At 51.0% G+C, this 27645-nt stretch overlaps 3 protein-coding genes across 6 annotated transcripts; 1 reads left to right on the forward strand and 2 right to left on the reverse strand.

The window, feature by feature from the left end:
* Positions 1–1634: 1634 nt before the first annotated feature.
* Positions 1635–19031, forward strand: CERS5 (ceramide synthase 5). The gene is made up of 10 exons (XM_059871995.1): positions 1635–1939; positions 6604–6709; positions 8641–8771; positions 9630–9687; positions 10201–10251; positions 10799–10891; positions 12130–12258; positions 12841–12947; positions 15147–15303; positions 17816–19031. Exons 1-10 carry the CDS (start codon positions 1650–1652, stop codon positions 17966–17968), a joined length of 1275 nt encoding a protein of 424 aa, XP_059727978.1. The 5' UTR covers positions 1635–1649; the 3' UTR covers positions 17969–19031.
* A 225-nt stretch (positions 19032–19256) lies between these two features.
* On the reverse strand, positions 19257–20950 carry LOC132340848 (cytochrome c oxidase assembly protein COX14 homolog). 3 transcript variants are annotated; one of them, XM_059872020.1, is made up of 3 exons: positions 20798–20950; positions 19376–19559; positions 19257–19339 (listed from the first exon to the last, which is right to left on the reverse strand). In XM_059872020.1, exon 2 carries the CDS (start codon positions 19549–19551, stop codon positions 19393–19395), a length of 159 nt encoding a protein of 52 aa, XP_059728003.1. In that variant the 5' UTR covers positions 19552–19559; positions 20798–20950; the 3' UTR covers positions 19257–19339; positions 19376–19392. The 3 variants fall into 3 exon arrangements, with proteins under 3 accessions (XP_059728003.1, XP_059728002.1, XP_059728004.1); XM_059872019.1 differs by having other exon boundaries at positions 19257–19559; XM_059872021.1 differs by lacking the exon at positions 20798–20950 and adding an exon at positions 20538–20559 and having other exon boundaries at positions 19257–19559.
* A 1584-nt stretch (positions 20951–22534) lies between these two features.
* On the reverse strand, positions 22535–27379 carry GPD1 (glycerol-3-phosphate dehydrogenase 1). 2 transcript variants are annotated; one of them, XM_059872001.1, is made up of 8 exons: positions 27280–27379; positions 26923–27100; positions 26388–26528; positions 25826–25964; positions 24842–24954; positions 24446–24679; positions 23915–24021; positions 22535–23724 (listed from the first exon to the last, which is right to left on the reverse strand). In XM_059872001.1, exons 1-8 carry the CDS (start codon positions 27318–27320, stop codon positions 23628–23630), a joined length of 1050 nt encoding a protein of 349 aa, XP_059727984.1. In that variant the 5' UTR covers positions 27321–27379; the 3' UTR covers positions 22535–23627. The 2 variants fall into 2 exon arrangements, with proteins under 2 accessions (XP_059727984.1, XP_059727985.1); XM_059872002.1 differs by lacking the exon at positions 26388–26528 and having other exon boundaries at positions 27280–27335.
* Between the last annotated feature and the right edge of the window lie 266 nt (positions 27380–27645).

The raw sequence follows: 27645 nt of genomic DNA on the forward strand, positions 1-27645 counted from the left end.
GCTTTTAATTTAAGTTATTGTCACTTGAGCCTGTGAGGGATTTGGTTGGGAGAGAGTGGGATAAGAGCCAGAAGGAACGCAGTGAACATTCTGCAGCAGAATGAGGAAATGCGTATGACATGGATATTGGGAAGAAGGGAAAAGCCTCCTTCCTAGTTGGAAGGTGTTAGCAGTTCCACAACCTACTGCTCATTTTTCTTTCTTTTAAATGGAGAAGCAAAGCTTGCTTTGTACAGAGGAAAAACTAAAAAACCTGATGTGCAAACCCAAGCTGCCTTCTGCCACCTTGCTCTGCTCCTAACAAAATCCATTTAGTATCAGATTTCCTCAAATTGCTAAGCAACCAGAGATCTCTCTGACTGGAAATTGTGCTATTTGAAAAGGGAGGGAAGATCATTTGTCGTGGACTTGGATTTATGGAATATGCCAACCGCTTGTTTCTAAGGAAACGCAATTGAATTTTACGTGTCTTCCCGGTTACATGATACTGAAGCAATACTGGCTGCACTTACCAGAGACTTTAATCAGAAAATCATTAATTCTAGTTAAATCTGAGGCATCTGTGAGTCTCTGATATATAGGGGCCCACATCCAACTGAGTATCTTCAAGGAGAAATTAGCACATGGGGTACTTCTAAATAAAGTCATTGATTTAAAAAAAAAAACGTGACTAGATCATAAATTACTCTATCCTTGAATCTATTAGTTATCATAGCATTTGAGTGCTTAATGGGCCATTTAATCTATTCTCCACTGGACAGGGGCCAAAAGAGACATTACACTAACCATGGATCGTTTGCTGCCCTGTCTTGCTACCTTGAAGACTTTTACCAGTTAAAAGTCGTCTCTGCTTGTGGAAACCGCGAGGGCTCAGCAGTGTGTGAAGCACCGACATCACGGCCGTGACATGGCGGGATTGTTGGGGCGTCCTGTGCAGGGCCAGGAGTCGGATTTTGATGATCCTCGTGGGTCTCTTCCAACTCAGTACATTCTGTAACCCTGTGGTGCTGTCACTTTTTGGCTCTGGCTCTGTGATTCAGTGGTTCTGTGACTTTTTTTTCTATCATTCCGGTTCCGTTCGCCCAGGGCGCGCTGAGGGGGTGGCGAGGCCGTGCGCGCGCTCCTCCCTCACGAGCCCGCGCGCGCCGCACGGGCGGGAACGGGGGGGAGCCGCACTGCGCATGCTCCAAAGTAACGGGCCGCGCGAGGGGCCCGGCAGAACCCCCGTGAGCAACGGCCGCGCCCCCGTGAGCGGCGCCCCCAGTGAGGGCCGGGCTCAGGTGTGGCGGTGACCGTCGGGACCTCGTTTTAGCCTTGTTTGGTAGCTGTGGCGACCGCCAGAACTGCGGCCGCCGGGAGGGGCGGTGCGAGGCATTAAAGGGCGCGGTCTCGTCCCAGCTCCGCACCGCCTGTGGCGGACGACGCAATAAGGGGAGCGGTGTATTCCAAGCCCGCCCCTTACGGACCGTGGCTGGCGGTGAGAGGCGCGGTCTCCTCCAGCCCCGCCCGACCGTGTCGGTGGCGCCCATCCGTGGGGCGGCTGCGGCAGGGCCGGGCCGAGCCGGGGGTGCTGAGGCGATGAGGGGGGCGGTCTCCCCAGGCACCGCCCCCTCGGGGCCGGGGCTGCCGCCCGATTCGCTGCCGCCGTGATGGGCGGGCCGGGGGCGGGGCGGAACTGGCGCTCGGCCGCGCCCCCGTCTCTGTGGCGGCCGCCCGAGCGCGGCGGCGGCAGGCGGAAGATGGCGGCGGCCGCGGCGGCGGCGCTGCGGGCCTGGTTCTGGAACGAGCGGTTCTGGCTCCCGCACAACGTGACGTGGGCGGACCTGGCCGGCGAGCCGGGCCCGCCGGGCAGCGGGCTGCAGTACCCGCGGGCCGCTCACGTCCTTTCCGCCTTCCCGCTGGCGCTCGGCATCTTCGCCGTGCGGCTGCTCTTCGAAAGGTGAGCGCGGGGCCGCCCCCGGAGCGGCGAGACCGGGAGGCGCCGGGGTCTGTGAGCACCGGGCCGGGCCGGGGGGCGGCTCGGCGGGGGCTCCCTCGCACCTTCCGGGGCCTCCGCGAGGCCCTTCGTGCGTGGAAAGGGGACATTGTGTAATCCCGGGAATCTGTCGCGGGAGTCGTGTATGTCGCGACGTGCACAAGCCCGTGGGGCTCTACTGCCCGGGATCTGGGTAACAAGAGGCCCCTCCAGTCCGGCGGTGCTGAGGTAGTGCCAAGAAAAATCCCATGTTTTATATAGGAATTCGCTTTTACTCCTGCTCCTGCCCGGGCGAACGTCGCTGGGTGACGGACGGAGCTGGCGGCTGCTGCTCCGCACTTGGCTTCCGTGTGTGCTTTATTGTACTTTCCCCGAGTTCCTGGATGAGGAAACAGGGCTCGTTCACATGGCCTGATGTATTATTAAATGCTCGGTGGCTGTCTCTCGTCTCAGGCACATAGATATGAGCGTGGATCTTCATCTCTGCCCATCAACAGGTGTAAAACGGGATTCCTCATTTACCTGGGCATCCATAAACATGTGAACTCAGCCCCGGGGCACAGGTAGATCCGTGTGTGTTGTGGATCTGCCACAGCCACGCAGTGTGTGGGTGGCAGAGATATTAATTAGTAAAGCGGCTTACTTAGGAAACCCTTAGGTGAAACGGACCAAGACACCCTGTATTGCTGTGCACGTAGTTCATTAAACATTGATTTAATCTTAAATTTCTGCCTTGAAAGGGCAGAAGTTGGCCAGGTTGGATGCACTTAAGGGCAACCTGGATAAGTGGAAAGTGTCAGCCCATGGCAGGGGGTGGGGCTGGGTGAGCTTTAAGGTCCTTTTCAACCCAAACCATTCCATGATTCCATAGGTATTTCTGAGCATGAAAAAGGCTGCAGGAATAAAGTGAGTGGGAATTGAGTTGGGTTTTTTCCTGTGGGTTTTCTTTAGGAAATGTGAATTTTCCTGAGCTTTCAGAAATTAAGAATTGGTGGTTGGGATGAAATAGAAAGATGGTAATTATGGAGGAAAATGAAGCAGAGAGGTGAGAAATTGAGAGGCTCTATTTTGTCCTTGTTGTCTTTCTGCCATTAGGAAAAGGCTTCAGAGAAGACAGGAACACGCGTGGTACTGCCCAAATCCCATCTCAGCTTGGTGTGTGCTGGTCCTGGCCAAACCTTGGTACTTGCCAGGACATAAGGAAAGGAGGTTGTGAGACACAATAGAAATGATATCGTGGGGAGGTTTCTAATCCAGGTGTCAGTCTGGGGATGAGGCACAGAATGTTCTCTTTTCCTGGAGTTGTTGGGGAAGATGCACTACACCTGATGGCACGCTGCTCCAGGCAGCTTTTTCTTTGTCCTGATAATGTCTCCCTGGTTTATGAAATTTCTTTTGTGGTGTTAATTTAGGGTGGAGTCAAATGATGATTTGACTCCTGAGCCTGCAGAGCAAAGCTCAGAGGCTGAGGTCTGTTCCTGAGGGGTTGTTCCTGATCTCAGCTGTGTCTCGGTGGTGTCCCAAAGTGAAAGCAGATTGTGACAGCCCATCTCAGGCAGTTTCTAGTGTGTTTATTTTTAAAGTACATATCTTTGAATAAACTTCTTTCTGTTTCTTCCAGCCACTTTGAACATGTCATAAAAGTTCAGCTTTGTCTCAATAAACTCCTGTGGTGCATTTATCCCAATTCAGGCTTTGATTGTGTCGAATGTCTCTCTTGACACACATTTCACAGTTGGACTTGGTGACTCAGAATGTGAATTACAGACTCGTGCAGCTCTTTTATTGAGCTGCTTCTTTTCTCTCTCCTTTTGCAGCTCCTCACTGTGAGGAAATGCTTTGTGCTACAACACTGACACGTTTCTGTTAGTTAGAATTCACTAAAAACTACCTTTTACACCATGGCATTGACAAAATAATCATTCCTTTGTCTGTCTGTGGGCAATTTAGGACTGTAGGGGTGAGGCAGGACTCATAGAGGAAGGTAAAGACAGTGGAAAGTGAGAGGGTGAGGACTGGTTAAGTCTTAACACAGCGAAATTGAGAGATTATGGAAATATAAACTCAAAAAGTGCATATTCAATACATCTCACTTGGGAGATTGTTCTTCCTTTAAGAGCTGTAATAAGGAGTCATCAGCCAAACTGGAATGTTCATAAAGAAAGATTCTGCCTTTTTGTGAAGCACAACATGCCTGAGAACTATTTGTTCTAACACGAGTCTGTGGACTTGAAAATTGGTTTTAAAATCAGTGTATGTTAACAACTAGTGTGAAAGAGTAGGCTGGGGTGTGAGCTGATCCCTGTTGATAAAGGTTTAATACAAGTTTTTATGTGAAAAGAATTTCTTGCTGGAAGGTGTGGCAGTAAGTTGACCTTGGGTATAGTTTGTTGCCGTTGTGATTTCTATAAAATCATAAAATCATTTAGATTAGAAGGGACCTTTCAAGGCCACCTCATCCAATCCTCTCCTCAAAGCAAGTCCAGTGTTCAGGCAACTCAGGTCACCCATGGTCTTCTGCTGTTCAGATTGAATATCCCCAAGAATGGAAATTCTACTGTCTGGGCAGTATTTTTGTCTGTTTTGGAGGTTGGGCAGAACTTTGTCACTGTGGGATTCAGTGCAAAACACATCTGAAAACCTGCTCTGAGACCAAAAATTTAAAGTGCCACAGCAGTCTGAAGTGTGAGTTCACCTTGCTGAGTTTACCTAAATAGCAGGTCAGCTTGGGATTTTCCTGTCTGAGCAGGGGATTCACCACTCACTTCATATTCCACCTGCAAGTTCTTGTGTGAACTTCTGTGCTGCACTTTCGGTATAAAGATGTTTAATACTTGATATTTTTACATTTTTGTGGGGGTCTTGCCAAATGTTTCATAACATCAGGACAGGATTTCTGGCTGGGGTCTGGATTATGGCGGAAGCCGTGAGCCTTTGGAGCCAAGCTCAAAGGAAATCACTCCTTCCTTTTTCATTTTTTAATTTTTTTTTTTTTTTTTTAAGCTATGGGCGTTGAAATGTAGTTTAGCATGTCCAGAGACAGGAGCAGGGCTGGGAAGGGTCTGGAGCACGAGGAGGGGCTGAGGGAGCTGAGAAAGGGGGCTCAACCTGGAGGAAAGGAGGCCCGGGGGGGACCTTGTGGCTCTGCACAGCTCCTGACAGGAGGGTCAGCTTGGGCACCAGGAGGAATTTCTTTATGGAAAAGGTGGTCAGGCCTTGGAGGGGGCTGCCCAGAGAGGTTTGGAGTCCCCATCCCTGGAGGTGTCCAAGCACATGGCACCTGGTGCTCTGGGCTGGTGACAAAAAGGGGATCAGGCATAGCTTGGGCTCGATGATCCTGGAGGGATTTTTAACCTCAGGTGTCCTGGATGGAGACATAGGAAGAACTGGGATGGACAGGGAAGCCTGGCCCACAGTGTCTGTAATTTGTTTAGTGTTTTCTGAGAGCTGGGTGTTCCTTTGGGATCAGTCACAAGCTGATCTGTAATTCCTCAAGGGAAAACTCCATGACCTGGGACTGTTCTTAAACACAGCCACAGATATTTGTTCCTGAAGCACTAAGTGAGTATTCTTAAGAATAATTACTGTTGGAGCACTTAGAGGCACGATTTTCCTGAATTTTAATCCTTCCTTTTAAACACAAGGAGAAATTGTAATTGTGGTTGGGAAAAGCAGCATTTTCTGCTTGGTGGCACTGGGAGGCTCCTAAATATGTGTAATTTCAGTTTAGCTCTCTCTGAAACAATCTTTCTGTGAAAGCAAAATGGTTTTAATGGTTCAAATGTTGTGTCCTTTTCAAAATCAGTTTGAGAAGCAGGTTCTTCCTCAAAATAACTGATTAAAAGATACTGAATTTTTCTCCTTTAACCCCCCCACCTTTTGCCCATCAACAGGAGAGGAACAATTCACATGTCAGGTAATGCAACCATTTCCCCTTGGAACCCCGAGCCCATTCTGACACAAACATGCAGCAAAACCTGGTCATTTGGAACATGTTTATGTTTGTTGTAGTTTCAAACCCAGGCTTGTTTGCAGAGTCTGTGCTATAAAATCCAGGAAGAGTTAAATCAGTTTGGAATACCCAGAACATGTGGGACTGATGAGATCCTGAGATCAGGGATCTTTCAGACTGGGGGACTCGCATCTTCCTGTCTGTCCTGAAGGAAACGAGCCACTTTATTTTTCCCCCAAGAAAAAGTTACTTTTAGGAGCTGTGTCACTTGAACTTCCCTTTTTTCTGGGCTATGTGACACCAAGGCCTATTTTGGAAACAAGATGCTTTGTTTTAGGGCTTCATCTCCAGCATTTGTGTTCACAGCAGACTGCTATCAGTCTATTGTTTTATTGCTGAGGAATGAGAATCTCCCTGGGGGGCACATTCAGATCCTTACAAGCCAAGGGCATTAAGATTTAATTTTTCATTCTGGTGTGCCCAGTATGTGGTGTCTGTAGTTACCATATGGACTAATAAAAGAAATTTCTTCACCTGGGAAGCAGTGGAATGGAGATTTCAAAAGCTTTTTCACCAGGTTTTGCAGCTGGTGACAAATCCAGGTCCTTGTGATTCAGGCAGAGGAAGGAAATAAATATCTTGTTTTAATCCAGCTCTTTCTGGGCAATTCTTGCAGGTTTATTGCCAAGCCATGTGCCATAAACCTTGGCATTCAGGACAGTGGACCTCACAGAGCCCAGCCCAATGCAATTTTAGAGAAAGTGTTTACATCCATCACTAAGGTGAGTCACGGTTCAAATTCCTCCTCCATTCCAAAGGGAATGGAGGCCTGGAAGTGTCTCGAGGGGCTTTTTGCTTCCACTTTTCTGGATTGAGATGCACATTTCACACTCTGCATCCACAAGTGGGTTCATTCTGGTTTTACTTTGCCTCTGGCACGTCCTTCTGGTAGCAAAGTAAATTCCCTGTGTGATGAGCCATGGTTCTGTGCACAGAAGAATCTTTGGGATACAAATGTTCCCCTGATTGATAGGCCTGAGCTGCTTCCTTTGGTTCCCTGCCTTTGGTCCAAGTTGTACAGTGGGGATTCTTGGTTTAACAAGAGATTTCCTAGCATCTTCCACTTTTATTGGGAAAGTGTTCCTCTTTTTCTTGAGCTCAGTTCCTTTTCTGATTTTATTGGTTTTATTGTGAAAGTCTTCCTCTCATTTATGCCATTTACTGCAAACCTGGACAGCAGTTGTCAGTGAAAGGGGATTATTCAGGGAGGTGTTCAGTCAGTGAAGGATGTCCTGATGAAGGGCAGGACATTTGATGGTGGCAGGAGGTGTTTCTTTGGGTTGTTTCCTTCTTTCCCTTAAGCTTACAGGCCTACAGCACTACAGATTTACAGAATCCCACTGTACTTTATCCAGAATTGAATAAGTGCAATAGATTTTCATTAAAGATAATAAGATGGAAGGTTTTTCTGTTGAGATTTGGTGATGCTGAACCTCATCTACTTTAGCAGATAAAGGGAAATTCTATAAAAACCTCAAAAAACTTGCCTTGTTGGAACATTAAAGTTTTGAGGCATTTGGAATGATGGTTCCCCAAAATCTGATGCCCTTTATTGGGAGAACTTTAATGCAGGGGATGTCCTTGAAATTAATGTTTAGAAAACGCGGGAGGTCACAGGCTGTGCAGAATTTGTCTGGCTGATGAAACCTTTAACTGTCCCAGTGTGCTGTGGGGCTCGGGGAGTCAGGCTGGGGGTGGCCCTGGGGAAGGATTTCACTGCTGCTCTGAGCTGGGAGCTCTGGATTCTCCTGGGAGGCAGGTGCTTTCCCCACTGCGAAATCCCAGGAAGGTGCTGAGAGATGTGGTGTGATGGATTGACAGGACAGTCACGGTCTCAATGCTGAAAATCAGATTACTCTGATTTTGGTTTTCAGCTGGGCAAACTGATTATTTTTTTATTAAATCAACATTCCGCATAGCCTTTGTGGTTGATATGTAACTTGAATAGTAAAGTGTGTTTATCATCTTTCAGTGGTAGAGTTCCTTGGCAGAGCTGGTCTGAATTATCTCACTCCTGGGTTGTTATAGAGGGAGCTGCCAGGTTTGGTTCACTTTGATAAATCCTTTTGTGTTCATTCAGACAGGTGGAGAACAGGGATATTTTATATCTATATTTGTCATGGAAGTACTTCCGTTTTCAAATATATTTTCATTTATGAACGTTTATAACAGAAATAACACAATTTCTACAGTGCCCCTTATGGAATATACAAATATGTACTGTGTTAAACCAACTCTTACTTTAAAGTTTCCCTGTCCTTGCTGTGAGTAGCAAACCTTAAAGATCTTTAGCTTTGCTCCCAGTTCTGGGCTGTTTGAATTGATGTGCAGCTTTAACAGGTAGGACAGAACACTTTAACAGCTCCTCCCCCAAATTATCAGACAGAACAGTCACATTCTTTGTCTTAATGTGCTGTCAGCTGATGAAATAGGTGAGGAAATGCTCAACCAAAACCATTCTGAGTAATAAAGTAATTAGTGGCTTATGAAGGTTAAACCTGAATGACCATTTGTGGCAATGGGTTCTTGCTTCCAGGCTCCCGTGGTCCCTTCCTGGTGTGTTTTTTGTTATCTGTGCATTATTCTGTCATAGTGCAGGACTGAAAGTAGCTTGAGGAGTGGGAGAAATGACATTTGTTTCATTTTCCTTCAGTCTCCAGATGGAAAAAGGTTAGAAGGCTTGTCCAAGCAGCTGGACTGGGATGTCCGAAAGATCCAGCGCTGGTTTCGGCAGCGGAGGAACCAGGACAAACCCAGCACCCTCACTAAATTTTGTGAGAGCATGTATGTTTGTGCAGAGGGGCTTCATCTTAGAGCTCTAGCTGGGCCTGGGGGCAGCTGCTCTGCCAGACCAGGGCCAAAATTCCTGTACAAGCAAACAGGGCAGTTAAAGGAGGTTTTGAAATTCCAAAATATTTTGTGGGCATGCCCGAGAGACCAGAACGGGGTACAGGGGTCAGTGCTGGGCAGCTTTAGACACTGGGCCAGGTCCTTGGTGGCACTTGAGAGTGTCTGTGTGTCCAAGTCTGTGTGTCCCTGGCCCACCCTGGCTGTGAATCCCCTGGGACACTCCTGCACAGCCCTGTTCCCACCCAGAGCTCATTCCCATTCCCACCTCCTGGCTTTCCCAGTCCCAGACACTCCTTGGCTTCCTTTCCTTCTCTCTTGAGCCCGTTCTTTGTTCCCGTTCCCTCCAAGCTCCTGTAGTTTTCTCTGTAGTGCAGTAGAACCTCAGCATTTTTTTCATGACTTGTTTCTCCTCTGCTGGTTTCTTTCCTTTCCAGTAACTTTCAATTCTTCCCCCAGTATGGTTTTGTCTACCTAAAGCCACAAGGTAAGAGGGAAAAATACGTTCATCAGGAAATCTCTGGGTGTCAACAGCTTTGCTTGTTGTTATCTCATTATCTGTTAAATATGGAATGATGCATGTTCATCCTGAGAACTGGCTGTTGATGCAAACCCATGTGTGGTGGGAAAACTCTTCAGTAGGTTTATGTTACCTGAAATGTTTAGAAATGAAGGTGGGTGAAGGCTTTTCAGGTATCAGATTTGGAGGTTTTCCCAATTATTTCAATTAATTTTACAAATGCTAATCAAAACTTGATTCTGTGTCCTAAGTTTATTTTTTACTTCTTTTTCCAGGTGGAGATTTACATTTTATTTCAGTATATTTTTTTATGGAATCAGGTTTCTCTGGACGGTGAGTTGCTCTGTCACCCATGCTGTTGTTCTGTGTGGCTGCAGTTGAATGATCTCTGATTTGGGCTCCTGGGGGTTCTGTTAAAGACCTTCTTTACACTGTAGGGAAGCTTCTATGCAGATCTGTCATTTTGGAAATAATGGAAAATTATTTGACATTTTGGAAAAAACGAGGTGGGTTTTGGGCTTTCTTTGCTGTGGAGAGCTGCTCCTTTTTTTCTCTTTCCCTCTTGAAGGGATACAGGTTCATCTCCTTGGGTCTTTATTATTATTAGAGCTGTATGATTATTCTAGAAATTTCCATTGCAGCAGAACTCACATTGACAGCACAAATTAGACTTTAAATCACTAGGGTTTTTTACAGTAAATGTAGTTTGAATGGCAGAATAAAGGTAAAATTTCAGTGAGGTGGTGTCAGGCGACTTTAGGTGCTGGGGAGGAAACACCCAGTACAAACTGGGGTTTTATATAACTTCTTATTTGTATATAATAAAAACCTGCCTATTCCCTTTAGGCACCCTGGTTTTGGGACACACGACAGTGCTGGTACAACTACCCTTTCCAGGTATGAGAGAAACACCTCCTAAATTCCAGCTTTTTGGACAATTCCAGTTTTTATTTTGTTATTGATACTGGATTAGAAGTCTGCCATTTACTCTTTGTGCCTTTACATCCTGGGTAAGTTTGCAGCAGCAGGGTTTCCTCTGATACATCTGACTCAGTCACTTTATGTTTATTTGCTGCTGACATTATTAAAAGTGGGAGAAAAAGGCATAAAATCATAGTGGTAATTTATTTATTTACTGTATAGAGGCCAACAGACTGTTCCAGAGCCTGGTTTTCCTACTCCAAGAGCCTTCAGCAGGGGTTGTAAATATTGACAAGGGAATTTACTCCTTTGGAAGAAAGCTCAAACACACAATTACATTTGTGTGAGTAAGCCTGGAGTAAGATGCCTGTTGCTTAAGCTTGTTTTTAATGAACCTGAATGACTTAACTTACGCCTCAGCATAAGTTAAAGTGGGATGGAAAAGGAGGAAGGAAAAAAGGGATTTTAATGTAAATTTTGAATTATTTTGTCTTGTAACTGTGCTTTGTCTGTCTGTTTCCAGCCTCTAACATCCAGGCTTTATTATTACTATATCTTGGAGCTGGCCTTCTACTGGTCCCTCATGTTTTCTCAGTTTACAGACATTAAACGGAAGGTGAGATAACCCAGAATTGAATTAACCACTCAATAGCTATAATAAAACCAATAATAATAGGTAGGACTAGCAAAAAATGGGAGTGTGCCTGGCCAGGAAAGCCAAAATATAGTGATAATTATGTTTTCTTCCTCATTTACACCTTTGTGAGCCCTGAGAAGAAGGGAGGAGCAAGGCTGACCTGGTGTATCCTTGAGTTCCTTTCACCTTCCAGGGGACAGAGCAGCTTCACTCAATACCTCCCAATCAAAAGTTAACAAATCATTGCCTAAAAATAGACTTAACTGGAAGGCTTGCAAGAAAATGAGCTGCTCAAAGCAGTACCTTGCTGAAGCTGCTGAGGAAAAGGCAAACACTAAGGAACCAATAAATGGGGTTTTGAAAGGAATTTCTCATCTGTGTGAGGAGCAGATGATGAGTGGTTGCAGTTGCTCAGATCTAATTCTGTCATGCTGCATTCCAGGATTTGGTTATTGTTGCTGTTGGAGAACAGTCCCCAGTAAATCCTGGCTTATTGCTTCCTTTACATGAGCTGCAAAGCAGCAAATTATCACAATTTTTGCACTGGCTGTTAAAAAACAAGTTTACCCAGGCTTTTTCTGTGCTGAAATATGAGCAGGTGGGCAGCTGCAGACAGAGAGTGATGAACAGCCTCTGGGACTGTGTTTGTAATATTTCATTTTGACTTTAACAAGTGAATGGCATTCCCCACGGCAGCTGGGTGAGGTGCAGGGAGCCAGGGGCTGAAGTGCAAACCAGACCTGAATATTGTGCATCGTAAACATTTTTTGTTCTTCCTGCTGAGTTTACCTGGTGTTCTGTTCCTGCTCTGCCCTGGCAGGGTTTGGTCACTGACAGCAGTAGCAGCACTTAACTGTGTCCCAGGAGCTGAGGGGACTTCATTGTGTCTGAAAAACCAGAAGGAGATAAAAATAAGGGTCATCTTGTCCTCTGAATCATATCTGTGGGGTCTGCAGGTACAGCTGTGTGTGTGCCAGAGAGACTGTGCTGATCTCTGAGCAGGCAGAGCTCTGACTTCAGCAGCACCAAAGCTGAGAGCTCTTTCTGGAAGCTTTTGTGGAGAGGGTGGGAGTGTGATGAGCTGTGATTGCTGTGGAGGCACAGCCTGAACCGAAGGAATCCTGTGACCCCAGTGACTCAGTTGGGTGGCTCTGTTCCAAACTTTTGCATTTGTGTGACAACCAAAGAGTCTCCATTGGTGCTTTTCCTGTTTCCAGGACTTCCTGATCATGTTCGTCCATCACTTGGCCACAATTGGGCTCATCACATTCTCGTACATGAATAACATGGTGCGGGTTGGAACGCTGGTGCTGTGCCTCCACGATGCTTCAGATTTCCTCTTGGAGGTGAATTTCCTCTCAAATCTTTGCATCCCTAATGCTGGTGTGATCTCAGGGGAACAAGCTGACATTCCCCTTCTTGATGAACTGCTTTAAATGTGCCGTGAAATTCGTGCTGCTGATCCTGCCTTGTCAGCTTTTCCTCCAAACTGCTTGGGTGCTGAGAGTCACAAAACCATGGAATGGTTTGGGTTGGAAGGAACCTTAAAGATCATCCAGTTCCACTATCCCAGGTTGCTCCAAGTGCCATCTGACCTGGCCTTGGACACTTGCATGGATGGGGCAGCCACAGCTTCTCTGGGTGACCTGGTGTGCCCGGGCCTCACCACCCTCAGACAGGGTGATTGTATCCTCTGGCAGTTTGAAGCCATTCCCCCTTGTCCTGTCACTCCAGCCCTTGTAAATAGTCCCTCCCATTATTCTTGTAGGACCACAGAAATAACAGTATAAAAATAGTAGTACAATATAATAATCCCTCTTTGTTCCAAACTGTACAAATGTGATTGACAGGTTTTTGCAGCTTTACAGATGGGTAATTACAGGAGTGCACAAAGGGAATAATATTTTCATGTTTATTGTCTCTTGTAGGCTGCAAAACTGGCCAATTATGCCAAGTACCAACGTCTGTGTGATGCTTTCTTCATGCTCTTTGGGGTCGTGTTCATCGTGACCCGCCTGGGCATTTACCCTTTCTGGTAAGCACCTAGAGCTGGGAGCTCTTGGTTGTTCTCCCAATCCTTTCAGCAGAGCCTTTGTTTTAGGCTTTTCCCAAGCATTCCAGCTGTCCCTCGAGGCAGCCTGAAGCAGCACATGGCCCAAGTGCTGTTGGGGCAGGAGGTTTGAGTAGGCACATGAAGAAATCTCTTCCCAGTCAGCTGAGGGACTGGGGGGGGATCCCAGGGTCCCATCACAGCTGCCCCTCCCCTGCTGCAGTGATGACAGAGTCAGCCAGAATCTGCTCTGAGAGGCCTGAAGGATTCTCTACTTCTCTGAAGAAGTTCTAGAAATAATTACAAGTGGGGCACAGTCTCTTGAGGTCATTTTTGTTTGTTGGCTTAGTCATCACTGCAGTTTCTTATGACACTTCTGTCCTGTCCTTGTGTCGTGACTATTCAGAGCCTGAAATAGGTCTGAGGTTTCTTGGGAGGTAAAACCCCGGATAAATGGCTTAGAGAGAATCATCCCATAATGAGATTCCCTCTCACCTCAGTAGGGCAGACCTGGAGCAGTGCTTTGGTTAATGAGCTGTTGTCCATTTATTGTGTGTGGTGGCAATTTGGTTACAGCATTTTACTGCCTGCATTTATTTCCTAGGCCATGGACACCTGGCATTCCCATTCTTTTTGGGTGCCTGGTAGGCAGCAACAATCCTTTCATTTAGCATCAGGGCTGCACTTAAAGCTCTTGCTTATTTTCCAGTAAATGCACCAAAGGACTCTGGATGAAGAAGAGCTTTAATTCCTATTTCTTCGTAGGCTCCTTCCAGGGACAAAATAGAGAGTTGTTTTAGCAGCTGCTGTCTGTCGTGAGGGGATGCTCTTACCTCACACCAGTGCTCAGCATCCTGTAAATCTTTAATGTGTTTTCCACTGCTGTAATGTCACTCCTCAGCTTTGTAGAGAAATCTGGCAAGCTGCAGCAGCACTGCAGACGCTGCACCTGTATTTCCTTCCCTAATTAGTAAAGTAAAACATCAGCAGATCTCTGGAATTGCATTTAATTCTTTCATAAACCTGCTATGAGTTAAATACTTCTGGAGCTGCCTTTTGGGGAGTTTTGGTTCTTGTTTGAAAAGCTTGTTTTGCTTTTCTTGTGTTAAAAGCTGTGTGAAATTAGTGTGGTTGTTAAAGGTCTCTCCATACCTCTCTGCATCATAAAATCTAAAGTGTTTATTAAATTGCTGAAGGACTGGCAATAACTCCCAGCAACAAGAACAGCAAAACAGTAATGAGAGAAACACAAGGCTTGGGCCATAAAGCAGTTTTGAGTCTTCCAGCCTGGCTGGAGGAATCTATAAAACCCTGAGGGAAGAGAATAGCACCCGGGGAGGGAGGGAGAGAGGCCTTCTGGGGACAGAATTCCTTCCTGATCCCAGAATCCTTGAGGTTCCACTGAATCCAAGAGCACTGAATCCAGGCTGTGACTGATCCCCACCGGAGCAGTGAGTGCCACGTCCAGTGGTTCCTTGGGCACCTCCAGGGATGAGGACTCCAAACCTCCCTGGGCAGCACCTTCCAGTGCCTCACCACCCCCTCCATGAAGAAATTCCTCCTGATGTCCAACCTGAACCTTTCCTGGCACATCCCTCTTGTCCTGTTGTTGCTGGGAGCAGAGCTTGACACACCCCCAGCTGCCCTCTCCTGTCAGGGAGTTGTGCAGGGCCAGAAGGGCCCCCTGAGCCTCCTTTCCCCAGCTGTTCCAGCTCTGGACACTCTCCAGCCCCTCAGTATCTCCTTGCTGTGAGGACCCAGAACTGGGCACAGCCTCACAGTGCCCAGCACAGAGGGACGATCCCTGCCCTGCTCCTGTGCCCACCCTGTTTTTGATCTTTAAATCTGGGTGAAAGCTGCCCAAGCAGGAAGGTGTTAACAGTTGTTTTGGTGACCAGAGCAGCCTGACATCACTTCCTGTGAAGTTGTTATAAATAAATGCTTGTGCTTTGGAGAAGAAAACTGGCAGCAGATCCGTGTGTGTAACCAAATTGCAGCACATTCACATGTTCTGTTTTGTTGCTCAGTTCAAATGCTCCTAATGAGCTTTACTCAGTCTCCTGACTCTGGCAGGAGCAGAGCAGCAGATGCTCAGTGAGACACAAACTGTTGTGCATCTGGCCTGGCACCTCCAGTCAGAGCTGAGCACAGCTGATCTGAAATGTGTTTCTGGATCTCTTTCAGGATTTTGAACACAACCCTGTTTGAGAGCTGGGAGTTGATCGGTCCCTACCCTTCCTGGTGGCTGTTCAACGGGCTCCTGGTGACCTTGCAGGTCTTGCATGTCATCTGGTCTTACCTCATCATCCGTACGGCCTACAAGGCCCTGGTGAGGGGCAAGGTAAGGCTGAGGGAGGCTTCTGGCTCCTCCTTCCTACAAGCCCCGTTAAGGAATCATGAGAAACTGGGCTTTTCAATGAGACTGGTGTTAGTTCTTAAGGGACTTGCATCAAGAGTCCGCAAAAATGGTGGTTTTTACCTTGATTACTCTGCACTTGTGAGTTCCCAGGTGTGTTCAAAGGCAGGGAGTCTCTCCTGGACATGCAGGGGAATCACTCCATTTTCCAGTACATTCAATGTCCTAAAATGGCAATTATGACGCTCTTGTGGTAGCAGGCTCTCTTTTGGGCAACAGGATGAACATAGAGGATGTTTCCCAAAGTCAGCTGGTCCTTGGGATGTGCTGGGGATTGTGCTGCTTCCCTGGCTTCTGTCTGCCAGTGCAGGCTCTGGGCTCCAGCACTCAGGGAAAGGGTTCCAGGGATGCAGTGGGGTTTGCTGCCTGTCAGAAATCACAGAATGTCCTGGGTTGGATGGGACCTTAAAGATCATCCAGGCTGGACAGGGCTTGGAGCAACCTGGGATAGTGGAAGGTGTCCCTGCCCATGGCAGGAGGTGGAACAAGGTGAGCTTTAAGGTCCTTCCCACCCAATCCATTCCATGATTCTATGAAACCAGCGAAAAAGTTGATTTAGTAGCACAAATGCTTTTTCCAATCAGATACTGATATTCTGATCTGGGTTTCTCTGATGGCTCTGCATTATTTTGTGTTTGACTTCAGCTGCCCCTACACATGGAATGTGGCCTTGAAAAATACAAATATTCTGGTTGACTCTGGGGGCAGGCAGGTTTCAGGGTACGAGCTCTTCATCTGTTCCCCACAGCTGCTACTACAAATGCCTGATTTTCATTCTCTGCAGCTGTTTCTGTATCCTGAGTTCTACACCTTTTCCCTTTCCTTGGTTCTCTCCTGTCCAGGTGACCTAGCCAGAGAAAGGACTCTAAGCTCTGTCTTCTTCATTCTTTTCTCCTTTTCTCTGTGCCAGATTGGAGCTGGACAGTTTCACCCTGTGCATGTAAGTGTGACCTGTGTTTCTGTTTGTTCACTGAAACACGTCAGTGTCGAGGCCCCAAGACAAAAGCAGAGCCCTGGTGCCTTCTCCTTCTCTCCCTGGTCCTGACAGTGCTAAAATACTGTTTTTTCCAAAGGTCAGAGCAGTGACCTGGGGTCTGTTTGCACCTGCTGTCACCTGCCTGCACAACCTTCACTTTGTGCTTTTACACATCCACACACTCCAATTTCTGTCTCTGCTCCCCATCAGCACCACACTGAGGGGGAGAGGCCAGGAGGAATTTACTCCTTTTTGTGAAAAGGAGGGAACAGTCACTTCTCCCCCAAGAACAGAAAAAATGTCAAGGGATTTCTGCTTCCTTCCTGTGACCCTTTGAACTTCCAATATAGCAGGAGATTGGGGAAAGATAGCAAAAGTACTGGCAACAGGCAGAAGCCAGGACATCCAAAAAGCTCCTGGAGATCATTAACTTCACCTGGCTTCCAGCCAGATCTTCCCTGGAGTTCAACCACTTCCTGCTGCTGCAGAGCCCTAGCCCTGACTCCAAGAGAGCAGAGTGAAATCCTGCAATCCTTGGAAAGCTGCAAGCCAGAGTGCTGGCACATGGAGTTACTGAGGCTGCAGAGGAAGGGGAGTGAGGAGAGTGAGGGGCTGCCTGGGGCAGAGCAGGGGCTGCTCTCCAGGCCCAGCTCACACTGGGAGGTTTGCTCTGGCACCTGCCACCACCCAAGGTGTGTGTTTGCAGTTGGGGCCGGGTTTATGGGCTCTTCCCCTCCCCTCCTGCTGGGAAGGTTCAAAATCCCACAAACGGAGCTGGATTTGCAGCAGTCTCAGAACTAAGGCATGCTCTGTAAGCAGACCTGGATCCCTGGGCTGAGGCTGCTCCTGTTCCGAGTTCTCCAGCCCCTGTCCAGACAGGCACCTGCTCCTAAGTGGGATCTCCCAGATGAAGCACAGGCTGTGGAAATGGAGATGCTCTGTTGGGCAGGGATGTGATAAATAAAGCTGCTTAATTTTTAAAATACCAAAGCTGCTCCTTGTAGGACAAAATGTTCTCTTTCAAACTCACACATTCCTGGTTTTTGGTCGTCAGACCCACTTGTGATCGTGGCATGAGAAATTTTTGATTCAAAACAAATGGTTTAGGGAAATGGCCTTTAACTGGTCTAGAGAGGAGCCCTTGGAAGACAAGAACAACGCCAGATCTGTAATATCATCTGATCTGGTGAGAACAAGAGTGAAGTGCTTTCACAGATACTCAGAATATTTGGAAAATGGAGCTCATCTTTCCAAATTGTCATTTTCAGTGTCTGTGTCTTGTTCCTAATGTGATGACAGACTCCTCCTTGGGAGCTTGAACTGAGCCAGACTCAGATGTAGGAGGTAGATGTGAGTTAAGGTGATTCATCACAGGGACACAACCTTCTAACTGCTGGTTTCTGTCAATTTTTCAACTCCCCTTCTCCTCTCCCACTCCCCAATTCCACTGGCAATGTTTAGGTATCCAAGGATGACCGCAGTGATGTGGAGAGCAGCTCCGAGGAGGAGGATGTGACTTCCAACAGCACAAAAGGAATTTTCAGCACTTCCAGTAACGGTTCCAACCGCCTGAACGGCCACGTGGCCGGTGGCCAGTGGACAGGAGAGGAGTAAGGCCCTGGGCTGGCCTTGAGCAGACACGAACTTCTCTTTCAATATCTAGTTGTGTTGAGCTCCACATTCCCAAGTGATCTTTAATCAAAAACCCCTTCCCAGAAACCTCCAGCAGACCCGAAAAGGGCACAACCCTGACCAGTCAGAGGCTTTGCACGGCACAAGGGATGAAGCCAACGACTGGGGCAAAAATAAAGCTGCAGATTTCACTTCAAGCCATTTTGTACTTCAAAAGTACAAGAAAACACCCTGACTCCTGTTGATAGTTGCAGAGGTGTCTTTGTTTGTGACAAACTGGCTTTTACTGGGATCAGCTCGAGGCAGAGCAGGTTTGGACCACAGGGTTCGGTGCCACTCAGCAACGGTTCGCTCCCAGCAGGTGCAGTAGCTCTTGATGCACTCCAGAAGCCACTTCAGAGCACAGAGAACACAGGTTCCATGTCCCAGCTGCCCTGGGTGAGGCAGAGACTCTGCTCCCAGCTGAGCTTTGAACTGTGCTAACCCAGAACCACTGCTCTGCCTCGCCCCAGGCTGCTGGGGAGGTCCCAGCTGCTCATGGCTGCTGTCACCAGGGACCAGGCCAGCATCTGCTGCCTCTTTTGGTGCTGCAAACCCCTCGGAAGTCTTGACCAAAGCCTTCTGCAAGGGGGTGGGGGGTGGTTTATTGCCCCTGAGACAACCAGCATAATCCAGGCGTTTTAAATTTTCTTCCTGTTGAAAATTGTGGGTTTGATGACTTCTCTAGTCCTACTGGATTCAGTTGGCTAAACTGGGATTGGAGGGAGGATCAGAACTGGTAGGCTGGGTTTAACTCTCCAAAAAATGAGATGTTTTGGTCCTGTACTCTGAGACAAGTGATTGTTGCTGCTCTGATGTTAGAGCTGTGGAGGAACCCAGGGCTGGAAGAGCAGCCACACTGTGGGCTTTGCTTCTCTTTTTTTACTCAATGGTACTTGGGGGCAATGGAATGGTCAATCAGGAGCAGAATTTTGGAAACTTCTCAAGTTGTTACCATTTTATACTGTTGTTTACTCTTATCTCCAATTAAAAGTTGCTTCAGAAACCTGGGGTGCTGTGTTTCATCTTAAGGAAATGGGACAGCATGGGTCCCTTGCCTGTCTCTGAGCACCTGGGCTGCTGCCAGGAACGCAGGAGAAACAACTTTTTGGAAGAACGTAAGTGATGGACTGATGAAATGCATCCCTGCCCATGGAATGGGGGTGGAACAGTGACCTTTAAGCCCAGACCAATTTATGGTTTGGGGGACACCACAAGTCACCACACTGGCCACTTTGACACAGGTTTTATTGCACTCCATCTGCCTCCCCCAGCCCAGGGGGGGCCGGTCCCAGGGCAGTCCCAGCTCCCGGGGCAGTCCCAGCTCCCGGGGCAGTCCCAGCTCCCGAGGCAGTCCCAGCACGGGCTCAGCTCCCAGGCCCCGGCGTGTTCTCCCGCTGGCGGCGGTGCTGGAGCATCCTCTGCACGCGGACACTGCACAGGTAGCCGGCGTACACCGTCAGCAGCATCATGGAGCCCGAGAAGGCCTTGTAGCCAAAGTCTGCCAGCTGCTTTTTGGACACCATGGCTGCACCTGTGAGAGAGAGACAATGCCAGGATGGTCAGTGTTGGAAGGGACCTCAAGATCATCCAGTCCAACCCCCTGTGTCCAGGCAGGGTCACCCAGAGCAGGTGACACTGGAGAATGTCCAGGTGTCTCCAGAAAGGAAGACTCCCATGGGCAGCTGTTGCAGTGCTCTGCCCCCCTCCATGGAAAGTTCTTTCTCATGTTGAGGTGAAACTTCTTGTGGTTTAGTTTATGACTTGCTCCTCGTCCTGTTTCTGGGCATCACCAAAAAGAGTCTGGCATTATCCTCTGACCCCTTGGAGATATTTATATGTATTAATAAGATCCCATCTCAGTCTTCTCTCCAGACTAACCAGGCCCAGCTCCCACAGTCTCCCTCAGAGAGATGCTCCAGATCCCTCAACATCTTTGTGGCCTGCACTGGACCATCTCCAGCAGCTCCTTGTCTGTCCTGATGCGAGGAGCCCAGCACTGGATGCTCACTCTGGCCAAGGGGCAGGATCCCCTCCCTGACCTGCTGGCACCCTCTTCCCCATGCATTCCAGGATCCCACTGGTACTTGGGGCTATTCCTCCGCAGGTGCAGGATCCTACACTTGCTCCTGCTGAGCCTCATTAGGTTATTCTAATAAATCATTAGGTTTCTATTTGCCCAGTTCTCCAGCCGATGGAGGCCCTGCTGGACGGCAGCACAGCCTTCGGGTGGATCAGCCACCGCCCCACGTTTCACATCGTCAGCAGACCCGCTCGGGGTGCTTTCATCCTTTCAGCCGGGTCGGTCATGGACACGGTGAATGAGACCGGACCCAGCAACGGTGCCCGGTGAGATCACTGACCACCGGCCCGCAAGAAGGCGGCGGGGAGCGGGGCCGGGAGCGCGGATTCGCGCGTCCCGTCCATCAGGCTATCGCATCCCGTCCCTCCGGACTCGCCCCTCCCATCCCTTTCCATCCCGTCCGGCCCGGTCCGGTCCCTCCGCACTCACCGTTCCCATCCCATCCCGCCCGGTCCGGTCCCTCCGCACTCACCGTTCCCATCCCATCCCATCCCGCCCGGTCCGGCCCGGTCCGGTCCCTCCGCACTCACCGTTCCCATCCCATCCCGCCCGGTCCGGTCCGGTCCGGTCCCTCCGCACTCACCGTTCCCATCCCATCCCGCCCGGTCCGGTCCGGTCCGGTCCCTCCGCACTCACCGTTCCCATCCCATCCCATCCCGCCCGGTCCGGTCCGGTCCCTCCGCACTCACCGTTCCCGTCCCGCTCCGCCGCTCTCCCGGCCTGCGTCACGTGGCGCGGGGCAGTCACGTGACTGGTGTCGTCACTTGTGCCGCGGTCACGTGCGGCCGCCGGCGGGCGCGGGAAGCCCGCGCGGTGCCCGCGGCGCCCCCTGGCGGCGGCCCCGCCGCAGTGTCCCCTCAGGGACAGCTCCCGACGCCATCGCCGCCGCCTCGCGTCCCCCGGCGAAGCCCACACGGGCCTCCCGGCACGACGCAACCCGCGGGCCTTCCTCTCTGAGGTGCGGCGCCGGGAGCCCATAAGGGACAGTCCTTGGCCACGCTTGGATGGGGCCGGGGCTCTCCGGGCCGTGCTGCAGCCCTGAGGCTCGGCGGCGCGGTGCCATCCTGAGGGTCCCAGTGCCTCCCCGAGGGCCCCAGTAGTTTCTTGAGGGTCTCAGTGCCATTCCAAGGGCTCTGGTGTTTGCCCAGAGCCTCCTTCCCAACAGGCCGCGTTCCCCCAGGTCCCCTCCTGTCCCCCCTGTGGCAGCTGCTCCCCTCCCGCAGCTCCTTTCCAGCCTTTGAACGCTGCTGTCCCAGCCCTGCTCTATCCGGGGCTCCCTCAAGCTACAAAGCTGCCAGAGTCACTCTTTCTCCCCTCCTCATCCTTCTTTCCCCCAGCAGCAGCTCCCAGGGCTGCGGCACTGGGATGTGCTGAGTCTGCAGAACATAATTCCAAATGGCAAAGGGAAGACTTTTTATAGCTCGGGACATCCAGCTCCAGTGTGGTGTGTTTAAAAGAGAGAGATCATTGGAGACCTGGGACCCTCAGCAAGGGTCTGCAGCACTTCAGGGTCAAAGAAACACGGATAAGGGGGATGCACAAAGCATTCCCATCGCAGAGGAGCTCCCAGCTAAACACAAATCCCTGCTGGATTCTGCTGCAGCTCCAGGCAGGTGCTGACAGGAGTTTGTGTGAGGGAGCAGAGCTCAGGGACCCTCTCTCCTGCATGAGCTTTGTATCCAAACACTTGGATTCCTTGAAGCCCTTGAAGACAAAGAGAACTAGAAGTTGAGCCAGCTCTGCAGGAACACGCTGGACTTCCTTTATCCTTCCTCCAAGCTCAATAAAGCTCCTCGGCAGAGGAAGCTGTGTTGGCTCCCCCCACACGATAGTTCTGCTGAATTTAAAGGTCGTGGAGTGCCTGCTGAGAAAACGTGGCTAATAAAAGGCACAGAAACAAGTGCAGTGCCAACAGATTAAATTCCCCTTGTAAGACACCGAGCAGAGGGTTCAGAGCCCTGGAAAGGTCACTCAGTACGGGGCTCCTTTAGAGACACAGGGACAAGGCGAGTCTGGGAAAAGCAGCTGGGAAGAGATGAATAAAATCTCACAGTGTGTCCTGGGAAGCCCCAAACGTCAGAGGAAGGGAGGCCTGGGGTGTGTGGGGCACAGTGCAGTCCTGGCCTGGCTCCTGCTGGCCCCAGGTGAGGACTCTGGACCCGGCTCAATGTTGCAATCCCAACCCACCATAGTCCTATGGCCAAATTTTAATCCTGGAACCATTTCTGAGACAAAGCAAGTGGGACACTTTGTGACGTTGGGGCTAAAGAGGGACCTACAAGGACATTCTTGCTGTTTCTGGGACAGCACGGGAGGGTGCAGAGCCAGGAGGAACGGGCAGTGCCCTGTTCTGAGCACTCAGCAAGTCCAGCAGGCACCAACCCGGCAACAGTGATGCACTGGAGCCACAAAACAAGGAGAGCATCTCCTATCTCCTCTCCATGTTTATTGTTATTTCAAAGGAACACTGCTAGTCAGAGACTCCTTGGCTCTGGGACTTGAATGGGGGAGAACAGGGAGCCTTGCAGCATTCCAGCCTTCCAGCCCAGGTAGGATCAGTGACTGCTGGACACTCTGGCCTGAGCAAACAGCTCAGAGGAGCAGAGGGACATGTGGCACCTGTCCGGACAAGGGGTAAATTTCACAGGCTCAGTGTGAGGCCCAAGACCTCTGTCCTGTCCTGGGATGTTGGACATCTCCATGTACCTGTTGTGGATCATGTGCCTGTTCCTGCCCCCGTGACAGAGGGCAGCTTGCAGCATCCCCACATGAGGGAAAGTGTGAGACCTCCTTCCTCCTGTGACAACAGGGGAGCTCCCCAGGGCTGGGGCCAGGTCTGATGGAGAGAGCAAAACCTCTAAACAAACAAGCTCCAGAGTGTCCCAGGTCAGCAGGAGCAGCTGGGGGGAAGCAGCACATGGCGGGGTGGCAAGGAATGCCATTGTCTGTGCTGGTGCTGCTTAGAAAGATCCTCAGTGCCTTTGGAAGTCCTGAAAGCTCCACTCACCAGGTGGAGCCTGGCAGGGGACTATGCCCTCTCCACCAGACAGGGAATGCAAAAGCAGCAGCAGGTAGGGAAGAGCTGGTGTCACCCAGCGTGACCCATGGGGTGAAGAGAGACGACTTGGGACACTTATTTTCCCTGCCAGGCAGTGCCCAGCCCTTATCTATCATGATGGCCTGGCAGAGTCCTTCCCAGAGCTGAATCCACTGTGAGGAAGTGGAAGGAGGAAGATGCTCAGCCCTGCAAACCTTAGGAAGATGCTGAGGGCAAACCTTAGCAGCAGCAACTAAACGAGCACTCCATAGAGAGGAAGATGTCAGCAGGTACCTCTGTGCCAGGCTCAGTGTCCAGGGCAGTGGCTGGGGCTGGGGAAGGGAACCTCTGCTCTTCCAGCAGTCTGCAGAGGCTCCCAGGAGACCTGGACTCCTTCCAAGGCTGTGTCAGCAGATGAGGTTGGTGTGGGCAGGAGCTCTCAGCACATCTCAGCAGCACCTGTGCTCTGCAGGCAGAGCCCCTTACATGTGCTCAGGGTGGTTCTGCAGACACGCAATGAAGTCAGTGACAGGTTTTCCCTCATAGCAGATCCGATACACAGCAGTGAAGAGGGGGAACCTGTGGGCAGACAATGAAAGTCACCCCAGATGGCAGAGCACCTCGACTTCTGTCATGGCATGCAGGAGCAGGTGGGCCAATGGCACTGTGCCCCATCCAACAGGCCACTCCTGCCCAGCTTGTGGGGGCTTTCCCCTCCTGCTGCTCCTGAAGAGGTCCCAGCTCCACCCCAACAAAGCACAGCACTCACTTCTCCACTGCATTCTTGCTCTTGAGGATTCGATGCAGCTCAGCAGATGTCTGGGGACCCTGCAGCTTCTGCCCATTCAGCATCTCCTTCTCCAGCTGCTCGATGGACTGAAACAACACAGCAGTGAGGAGCTGGACCCGCAGCCCTGCTGCTGCACCACGTTCCTGCCCTGGAGCTGGGCTGCAGCACTAGCCAAGCACAGACAGATCCCACAGTGCTAAGGGGGATCACCTCCCTGCCTGCTCACCAGCTTGATGCAGAGATCATAGAATCACGGAATATCCCGAGTTGGAAAGGACCCACAAGGATCATCCAGTCAAACTCCTGGCCCCTCACAGACACACAAACAATCCCACCCTGTGCCTGAGAGCATTGTCCAAACGCCCCTTGAGCTCCGGCAGCCTTGGGGAACCTGTTCAGTGCTCAACCAGTCTCTGGGGGAAGAATTTTTCCTGCTATCCCACCTAAAGCTGCCCTGACCCAGCTTTATCCACACACGTATCAGTGTCGGCCGCTCCCAGCTCTGCTCACCTTCCCAGTCTTGGCAAAAGCCTCGGCCACCTTGCGGTTGCGGCCCCCGTAGCAGGTGGTGATGAGGTCAGCAACGCCGCAGCTCTCCAGGAAGGTGGAGGAGGTGACAGGGCCCTTACAGAAGAGTTTGGCAAAGCCAATCATCTCCATCAGGCCCAGGCGGATCACGGCAGCCTTTGTGTTGTCCCCGTAGCCAAGCCCATCACAGAAACCGGCTCCTACAGCCACCACATTCTGGAAAACAGTGGCAGTGTGGAGGGATCTCTTCCCAGCAGAGCTTGGGGCTTGGCCGCGTCCGTGAGCAGCCTGTGTGATCCCAAGCACTGGCTGCTGTCTGTGCCAGTGCCCACCATCCCTCCTCCCCCCAGCTCCCTGCAGAGCCCCAGCTCTGCTCACCTTGAGAGCCCCACAGATCTCTACAGTGTCAGCTTCCTGCACCACCGACACACGGAAGTTGGGGGTCTGCATCAGGTCCTTCAGCATCTGCCCGTGCTTCATGTTCTTGCAGCCTGAGGAGACAAAGGGACGAGGAAGAAGATGATGGGAAAGACCCATGAGGTTAGGTCCATGCTCTCCTGAAGGTCATTCAGTGAGAGGAACCTATTGCCCAACCACTGTTGCAAAACAGTTGCAGGTCCACACAGTCAGGCACACACTGCCTGACAGATAAGCAATGTTCAATTTTGACATTCCCAGAACACAGGGGACAATCCATGCTGCTGTGTCACGCAAGACAGAAATGACTTGCTCAGTAGGTTAAAGTCATCTTCAAAGGTTGCAAATTTGGGGTTGCAGCTTTCTGTCCTGGTTGTCCCTGCAGGGTCTGTGTGCTCACAGGGGTTGTGGGCTCTGCTCCACCTCCCCAGCCTCCTGCCCAGTGTGTTTGCTGTTGTTTAATAAAACAGACACTTTGAATGCCACAACTTCTGACCCAGCAAACAGTTCTGTTTGTTTTGGCTCTGTGCACAGCTCCCAACAGTGTGGAGGGTGTTGGAACTGTCGCCAGATGAACTTCCAAGCAGCCCTGGCTGGCAATAACATGAGATCCAGGTGGGCATCCTGTGAAGCCCAAGGAAATCAAGGATGGAAATTATTCCTAAAGGGCCTCTTGTTGCCCACCTCTTTAATTTGTGCCAGGCAGCTGCCTGATGCTGGCAGGAACTTTTAGCTGCACAACTCCCTTGTTAATGAAGCGAGTGATCCCAGCACAAACCCTGGGCATGAGCTCAGCCAGCTCCTATGGAGCCTCCTGTCTTCCCAGGGAACGGGGCCAGTTCACCCAAGGCAGGAGGAGTTTGAGCTGAACCATACCCTGCCCTTTGCCTCTTCCTGCTAATCACAAATGGATGCTGCTAACGAGGAGGGCTCTTGGCTCCTTACCAATGGTGGTTTCACAGAACTTCTCTTCTGCCACTTCATTGGCAATATTGGCCCCCATGAGCACGTTCATTTCTATTCCCAGTTTCTCATGGATGATGTCTGAGATCAGCCTCAGCCCATCTGGTCCTTCATCCACGCCCTGGGGGACAGCCAGGGACAGAGTTCACAGCATCAATGACACTGGAATAGATCTTTAAGGACATTGTGTCCAACCTTTGACTGAACACCACCTTGCCAATCAGACAATGAGCATCTGCCCCTCCTGGACACCTGCCCTGCATCCCAATCCTGCCATTCCCTGTGCTGCAGTGCTCTGACTGATCCTGACATGCAGAGCTGTGCCCTGCTCCTCTCAGCACCTGAGATCTCCCTTATGCCCTCACCCTTCTCCACCAACACCTCCAAATCCCCACGAAGGCTCTGCCCCCACTTCCCTTCTCCCCCCCACTGCCCATTTCTGTTCCAAAATCCCTGCATTCCCTTAGCAGCCACTCCCAGCCAGGCTGCTTCCAGCTCCCCTGCCTTGGCCCTGCACCCTGGTGAGCACTGCTCCTGCTCACACCTTGATGAGTGACATCCCAATGGCCTCTTTCTTCACGTGGCCCTTGAGCTGGTCACAGACTTTGCCGATGAACTGGTGGGGCACCACGAACAGGAGGACATCGGCCCCTGCACAGGCTTTGAGCAGGTCTGGCTCTGCCACCTGAATAGAGTGGGACTGTTGTTAGGGACTGGGAAGATGGATGGCAAGGAAGGGCCCAAAGTCACCATGCCGAGGTCCCTGCCAGCAGAGGTGCTGGTGGGATGATCCCAGAGCAGAGGGGGAAGATGCCAGCTCAGAGGCAGCCACATGGCCTCCAGCCCAGCCTGTGGGATGCCAGAGCAGGGTCAAAGGTGGGCAGTGAGAGCAGCCAGGGCTGCAGCTCATCCAAGCACAGATGAAGGTCAGTGGGAGGGCATAACTGAGCCCCGTACAGCCCGGTGCATCCCCTGCCTTCTCACCCTAGGGTTCCAGCAGCCCCCAGAGCTGCTGGCCTCTCTCCAAAGCCCGGCCATCAGCTCTGCCCCTCGAGAGACTACTGGCAGCCCACACTCACCACGTTGGGGGGCAGCTTGTGCCCCGGCAGGTACTTGACGTTCTCGTGCTCCGTGTTGATGATGTCCGTGAGTCGCCGGCCGCCCACCTCCTCCTCCAGCACCCACATGTTCACCTGGCTCTCAAAGCTGCCCAGCCGAGCTGTGTTGCTGCCGGCGATCTTGGCGATGGCCGAGCCCCTGCGAGGGCAGAGGGTGGCTGTGGCTGTGGGCACTGGGGAGCCCAGGGCACCACAGGTCACGCTGTGACCTGCAGGAATGGGGACGGCTGGCACCGGCTGCCGGGGGTGCCGAGGGGGGACAGGGGGGGACAGGGACCGCGCTGTGCTCGCCGAGGGGACCCGGGTCCCGGCGCTCACCAGTTGCCAGAGCCCACGACGCAAACCTTCTTGCCACCCATGGTGTCGGGAGCGGGGCACTGCGGGCTTGGAACCCGCCTCTGCTATTTCAAGGCTGCCCAAAGCAGGGGCGGCCCCGGCCCGCCCCCGGCCCCGCCTCGCCCCGGGGGCGCCGTGCGCCCGCTCCGTGCGCGGCAGGTGCAAAGCGCTGCCCTGGAGCAGCTCAGATCCCCCGGAACCAGGAGTCATAGAAGCACGGAATCATGCAATACCCTGAGCTGGAAGGGACCCTCAAAGACTGGTGAGACCGAGCCCTGGCCCTGAACAGGACACCCCAGCAATCCCACCCGGCACCTGACAGCTTTGTCCAAACGCCCCTTGAGCTCT

The sequence above is a fragment of the Haemorhous mexicanus genome, chromosome 33, assembly GCF_027477595.1.
Source record: "Haemorhous mexicanus isolate bHaeMex1 chromosome 33, bHaeMex1.pri, whole genome shotgun sequence".
NCBI classification, from domain to species: domain Eukaryota; kingdom Metazoa; phylum Chordata; class Aves; order Passeriformes; family Fringillidae; genus Haemorhous; species Haemorhous mexicanus.